The sequence below is a fragment of the Streptopelia decaocto genome, assembly GCF_964273445.1.
Source record: "Streptopelia decaocto genome assembly, chromosome: 1".
In the NCBI taxonomy this organism is placed as follows: Eukaryota; Metazoa; Chordata; class Aves; order Columbiformes; family Columbidae; genus Streptopelia; species Streptopelia decaocto.
The window spans coordinates 197,040,305-197,047,397 of NC_138663.1; the positions used below are offsets into that span (position 1 = coordinate 197,040,305).

At 41.4% G+C, this 7,093-nt stretch overlaps 1 protein-coding gene across 1 annotated transcript; it reads left to right on the top strand.

The window, feature by feature from the left end:
• The first annotated feature begins 1,084 nt into the window (after positions 1–1,084).
• MMP7 (matrix metallopeptidase 7) lies at positions 1,085–6,276 on the top strand. Its single transcript, XM_082056700.1, has 6 exons — positions 1,085–1,340; positions 1,870–2,093; positions 2,200–2,348; positions 3,938–4,063; positions 4,587–4,748; positions 6,034–6,276. Exons 1-6 carry the CDS (start codon positions 1,233–1,235, stop codon positions 6,054–6,056), a joined length of 792 nt encoding a protein of 263 aa, XP_081912826.1. The 5' UTR covers positions 1,085–1,232; the 3' UTR covers positions 6,057–6,276.
• The last annotated feature ends 817 nt before the right edge of the window (positions 6,277–7,093 follow it).

The window sequence follows — 7,093 nt, forward strand, 5'->3', positions numbered from 1 at the left end:
TAAATAATTCAGCAGTGTTTTGGTATACATTGTCTTTTTCTGAAATGAAAGTCTTTCTCCTCACATCAGTCAGAAGTACACTGGACTTCAGTCAGTAACCCACAAATTCTTCCATACATACTCATCTGTACCCATACCAGCTGTCCTACTGTGAGAAACAGTAGTGGTCATTTCCTATTATGTGCCTTTCCTTTTGGATTAGAGGCAATACAGTCACAAAACTGCAAAAGCTGAAAAAAAACACAAGCCAGCCTGTGGACTGGTGTTTCCAGTCCTCAACTTCCAGTGGGATTTGGTGGAGTGACCTGAAACCAATGTTGGTCTCAGTGGACAAGGGAGGCTGTGGCTGCCCTGCTCAACTCTGGTTTTCTCTGCCAGTGCTTCAGGGACTCCACTACATTGCACTGGTACAGCCAGAGGTAGAAGATACCTCCACATTCGTTAGGGTAAGCTCCTCTCTTTTTTCTGGAAGGCTTCCACCTATTCTTGTAAATTATATTTTATATCTGGTTCTCCAATGTACAGAGACTCTCCTGAAAGGCCATCTCATTTAGGAGGGAAAGTACAAAGTCTTCCCACAGCCTCCCATTTGTGGAGAGCACATTGAAAGAGCTCTCTTCTGATCTCTGTAAAAACAGCAGAAACCTCTCTAACTTCACTGAACTGGATTTCTTGCAGCATAGGGTACCTCACAAGATAATTTGAATTAGAAATATTACCTAGACAGTGTTGTGTATGCTTCCTGAGAAATGCCAGTAGATTCAGTGAGACAGAGCTCCCATCCATCTCATCTCTGCCTCCACATCAACTAATACAGGCAGGCTGGCTGACCAAAAGGCTGTTGCAAAATGTCTTTGTGTATAAGGAAACTGGGGGAACTGCACTAAGAAGTGATTATACAGTAACTGTACTGATGAAATTACAGAAAGTGAACTTCCCTATGACCCTGTGGTTTCTCTACTGGAATAATATGAAAAAAAAAGAGAGCCAAAGCTGGTTGCTAGCTGTGACATGACATCAACAGGGAAGTCAAAGGAAAGATTTGTTTAATGTGCTTTCATTTACTTCTTAGAATCATGATGACATTACATTAACACCACCAAAAAGTGAGTCACGTACGTAACTGCCGCCTGGAGCTATCAGGATCTATAAAAGCATCTAAGCTCTGATCTTGGGAGACAGAAGGTCAAACACTTTCTGCTGTAGTAAAGCTCCTTGGCAAGCTGGGCACTATGCAATACCTCCTACTTTGTGCTGCCATCCTCCTACCAGAGAGCCTTGCATTTCCAACACCACGTAAGTCAGAAACATGGAGCAGCACAGGCTTTGAGAATGTCAAGGTATGTTACCAGGGGGACAACATAACTGCATTATGAATAACCTGATTTTTTATTTGGCTGCCACTTTCCTTTTCTATCATCTGTTTATATTATCTTCTTATCTTACATTAGCACAATAGTTTTTGCAGAGGGGGCATAAAACAATTTAAACTTGCTGATTAGCTTGGACACCCTCTTACAAAAGAGACAAAGTTACAAGTGGTAAATAAAGGAGAGCATGTCATTTTTAAAACATCAAAAAACATTATGTATACTACGTTGGAAGGCTGTGGATTTGAAGGCTCATTAAATTGTGCTTACTTAAAAGGACTGCTTGCTTACAGTGCTTCATTGCTATTGCAATTCTTTTTATATATATGCTAATCTATACTACAGAGAACAGCATTTGGTAAACTGAAATGGGAAGAAAAAATACATCTAAAGCTAGCCATGACTGCAGGATGACGAAACAATTCAATCAAATGAAAAATGCAATGACTAAACATCGCAGATATACATATTAATTTTTATTTTCCTTTTCTTTTTCCAGGCATATCTTGACAAATTCTTTCCTCTTTTTACAAAAACAAAACATCTCAGCTTAGAAGAGAGGATTAAAGAAATGCAGAGGTTTTTCCACCTGACTGTAACTGGAAAACTAGATGCAGAAACAGAAGCAACAATAAAACGGCCCAGATGTGGAATGCCTGATATAGCAGAATATGCGACATTTTCTGGAAGTCCAAGATGGAAAAAGACACTTTTGACTTACAAGTAAGTGATGTTTAAACCTTTATGGGGGAAAGGGTTGCTTTGTATTTAACTTTGTGGGTTTCCTTCACAACCCAAATGACAATAATCTGTTTCCTTTTGCTGTCAGGATTGTCAATTATACACCTGATCTATCCCAAAAGAGAGTGGATGATGCAATTAGAAGGGCTTTTATGGTCTGGAGTGATGTGACTCCATTGCAGTTCAAAAAAGTATTCTATGGACACGCAGACATTGTGATTGGATTTGCACGTCGTGGTGAGAATACCTGCCATTTTTAAAATGCAATTTTCCATATTTGACTTAAAGCACACATTTTTATAGCCATCAGTTTAAGAAAGAACACAGAATTTGGAATTATTCTGAAGTCCGCATAAATTTCATCTTCTCTTTATCATTACACCGAATTTATATATTATGATCTGGTTTTACTCCTGTGAAACTGTAAGAAAATCCTTTCAGAGTTACAGCTCTGAAATGGAGGGAGAATTTAGTTCCAGAATGAGACACCTAAATTTAGATGTTCAGGGCTCCGTCTGCCTTGACAAACAGTACAAACTAATAGGAACAGATCTGTAGAGCAAAACAGCTGGTTCTGAAGATCCACAGATCCAGGCAGGTTCAGGCAGGTTTACTTTGGTCTAGGTCTAGTCTGGTTCCCTGGACTGAACAGTCTTTGGCAGCTGGGATGCATTAGGTTTGGCCATAGAAAACATCTTCTGGTTGATTTTCTTCTAGAAGGTGGCCCACTAGTGCACTCCAAGATTGCATCCAAGTTGAAACCACAGCACGATAAATGCTTGTGATCCAGACTAATAACATAAATGTAGACATAGCTTTTCCTTGTGCCTGGAACCTAAACTTACTCAACTTGGCCAAACTAAAAGCCTGCTTCAAAGTTAGCTGACTTGTTCTCTCAATCCATTTACAATATTTGCTAGATCTCCACTCACTCTAAGTGAAGATCAGACACCTGGCTTACAAGTAGATGACTGCATATGAAAATCAAAATGTTCCAAGCTCATGCTTCACTGGTGGGAAGCATATTATGTTGTCATGAAGAGTCGACTAATGTGCAGGTCAAAGCGAGGATTCTGCAAGCTGGAATGGATTTTAATCCTCCATCTTGCACCAGGACTAGGTCTCTTCTGCCTGCATTAGTCCTGCCCCAAGGTCCTTCCACATGGTCTGAAGGAAAGGACACAGAATGGCATCTGAGTCCCCAAATACTCCTCTATTAAGTCAGAGGCTCACTAAGGGGTAGGGGGAAATTTTCAGAGGTGGTACAAATATACCATCCTACAGCTCTTGCACTTTAGGTAAGAAACATTAACATTCCAGGTGCACTGTGACAGAAGTAGCTAATAGACTGTACCCCAAGGCTGGGGACAAATGAACTCAGCTCTTCAGGAACATCGTTATCCATCCCAAATCACTGTCTTTCACCAAAATCAGTATAAATGAAACTGTCTACGACTAATGTTGCCCAGCACTTTCCAACACTGAAAACATTCAGGTGCTTATAATGTTGTCAAGCACTAATGATTCTGAAATAATCCCTGATTACTTCCTCAGAAACACATTTCTGACAAAGGCCCAGAAAAAATGTTAAGCTCTTTCTGAACCATGCAGCAGCCTGATTATCAAATAGAAGTTTTGCACTTAGGTCATTAATTTGGAAAGTGCTTCATAAACCTCGCTTCTTGTTTTTACAGCCTTGCTGCTATCATAGGTGGGTTTTTCTGCTAATGAACAAAACTAACACAAACAAGCAAAATGCTTCAATTTGCTGAATTTAAACATTAAACTAATGCCATCTGATGACATTTATTTCTTTCCAAATACAGCACATGGTGATGGACATCCTTTTGATGGAAGAGGTAACACACTAGCTCATGCGTTTGCACCTGGAGAAGGGCTTGGTGGAGATACCCATTTTGATGATGATGAAATATGGTCAGAGACCAATCGAGGTAAAACCCACACGTGTGTACGAAGGGGAAAAGCAAATATTGTACATTAGAAGATCACAGCCATAGGAAATGCTTTCCATAACTTTTCATGCTTCAGTACCATTTCAGTACCAACATTTCTGTTATTTTCAACTACCTAAGTAGTTGTGCTTCGTTATCATTAGCAGCTACATAATGCTTTTTCTATCCATATTTTAAATCACTTTTCAGAAGCTAAACAAGGATTATGACCTTCAGTTTTCTACATAAATTGTGAAAAGGTAAAATGACTTGCTTGTAGGAATAAAGTTGACTAAAGGCAAAGTTGGAAAGACTCAGGACCTCCAGATGCATATGCAAGGGATCAGTAATGTTTTTATTAAAACATTATAGTTACATAAGAAAGTTCAGTAATAACCAATCAAAACTCTGAGGTTTATTACACGGGAATGAAAGATATAAATTCTCCTGATACTTTGATTCTTTGCATGCTAAAAATAAATGCTATATCTTTAACATAAATTTCAATACTTCTGTTCTGCAGAAGTTAATTTGTTCCTTGTTGCTGCTCATGAATTTGGCCATTCCTTGGGACTTGATCATTCAAACGTCCGTGGAGCTCTGATGTACCCCATCTATTCATATGTGAACCCAGCAACCTTCAAACTTTCAGAAGATGATAAACGAGGAATTCAGAAGTTATACGGTAAATTCATTATGAGATTTGATTTTCAAGATAAAACCTAGTGGGGTACAGGCTTCACTACTCTCCCTGATTGCAATGGCACTTGGGTCACAACAACCCCAGGCAGTGCTACAGGCTCAGGGAAGAGTGGCTGGAAAGTGCCTGGCAGAGAAGGATCTGGGGGTGTTGATTGACAGCAGCTGAACATGAGCCAGCAGTGTGCCCAGGTGGCCAAAAAGGCCAACAGCATCCTGGCTTGTATCAGGAATAGTGTTGCCAGCAGGACCAGGGCAGTGATTATTCACACTGTACTTGGTGCCAATGAGGCCCCACCTTGAATCCTGTGTTCAGTTTTGGGCCTCTCATCACAAGAAGGACATTCAGATACAAGAGAGAGAGAGTGCAGAGGAGGTGATGAAGCTGGTGAGGGGTCTGGAGCACAAGTCTGATGAGAAGCAGCTGAGGGAGCTCGGGCTGTTCAGCCTGGAGAAAAGGAGGCTGAGGGGAGACCTTCTCACTCTCTACAACTACCAGAAAGGAGGTTGTAGCATGGAGGGTGTTGGTCTCTTCTCCCAAGTAGCAAGTGATAGGACAAGAGGAAATGTCCTCAAGTTGTGCCAGGGGAGGTTTAGGTTGGATATTAGGAAAAATTTCTTCACAAAAAGGATTGTCAGGCATTGCAACAGGCTGCCCAGGGAAGTGGTGGAGTCACCATCCCTGGAGGTGTTTAAAAGGCGTTTAGATGACGTTCTTAGGGACATGGTTTAGTGCTAGAGTCAGATTATGGTTGGACTTGATGATCCTGAGGGTCTCTTCAAATCAAAATTATTCTACGATTCTATTCTATGATTCTATATTACTGCAAAGAAAAAAAGGAGACAAACTTGGGAAAATCACATTCCTGTATAGTTTGTCCACTATGTTCCTTCTGTAGTGTGTCTCCACTGCAAACAAGAGGTGACAAAGCAGCAGTGCAGTGCTCTGGCACATGGTCTTCCTGCACAACTACATAGGGCCAAACCAAACCCATGGACCTTGCTCTGCAATTGAGCTGTTTCAGCGAGTGGGGCTACCGGCATGGACATGAGAGATACTCTGCCACTGACCGAGTCAATGGGACAGGTCAGTGAAAACAGAAACTACTCAGCAGGAGGAGTGGAGCATAACCAGAACTGACCCCACGGAGTAAACTTTGCCAGGTTTTCTTTTCTTTAGGCATGCTAGAGGAACGCTAGGAATAAAACACAGTTATCTGCATTGTCCATTTCCAGTACAGACCCTTATGTTTTGTGTTTCTTTCCCACAGGGAAAAAGTCATCAAACTCTTGAAGGAAGTCCTTGAGAAAGACCAAAGAATTCACATCTGGTTGTTTTGGTGTTCCAAAACAATTTTAATCCTCTGTCTAACTATAGTGGTAAACTCCTGGACTGCACTTTCTCTCCCTGAAATTTTATATTGATTTATTTGCACTTTATACAATTTCACTTAACAATAAAAAAAAAAAAAAAAAATCACCAAACTTTTCTAATGTGCTTTTTTCTTCTGGTATTTCACTGGGGGATTAAATAACCCCTGCATGTGTGATAGACAGAGAGACAAACATTTTTTCAAATAGAGGCATATGTACCTAAAGAGCCTATGTGCATTTCCCACTGGAGATACAAACTCTGTTCCTGTCTCATTATCAGTTCCTGTGAATGTCCTTGCCCTTCACAGTACTTACTGCTGCCTCCTCAGAATCAGTATGCTCCCCACACGGCTCACATGTGGAGGAGAAAGTCTGACAGTTCTTCCTTCAGCATGGGCTGGGATGTTTTCCCAAAGGGAACAGCTTTTCAACTTTGCGTCCTCCCTGGCTTGCCAGAGAGACAGGTTTAAGTAGTGGACTTGGATTCCTCCTTTGGAAGACTTATCCCACATTACCAGAAAACAACCACAGACAGGCATAATCCCAGAAAAGCTAGGATGACATCTGGGCTGCTGGAGCTGGTCAGTTGTCCTGGGGGCCTGCGCTGCTCCCTGCTGCAGTGTGGGATGCGGGATGCCTGTCTGCCTGCCATAACCAAGGAGCTGACACAGGAAAACACATCCACGTCGCTTGGTTCCAGGAGAAAATAGCCTTGCCTTCCTGGCTCCCTGAGCAAAACATCACCTGAGAAATTTCAAAGCCTCCACTGGGCTTAGACCTTCGAGAGGCTGGGAAGGATGTGATGATTTGTGTGTGATTATTTTGCACACAGGCAGTGGTTTACAAACAGTGGAGCTTTTTTGCATATTTAACAGGAAAAACTCTTATGGGATCAGTGATTTCTCCATTAGGAGGTTTTTATGCTGCCTGATGAGAAGAGAGGCTTCTTCTACCTCA

What these genes read in the sequence shown, in the direction of transcription:
- MMP7 (XM_082056700.1), top strand. Translation starts at nt 1,233, where the DNA reads ATGCAATACCTCCTACTTTGTGCTGCCATCCTCCTACCAGAGAGCCTT. An exon ending in CAGGCTTTGAGAATGTCAAG is followed by an intron (nt 1,341 to 1,869) that starts GTATGTTACCAG and finishes TTCTTTTTCCAG; the next exon opens with GCATATCTTGACAAATTCTT. An exon ending in AGGAATTCAGAAGTTATACG is followed by an intron (nt 4,749 to 6,033) that starts GTAAATTCATTA and finishes TCTTTCCCACAG; the next exon opens with GGAAAAAGTCATCAAACTCT.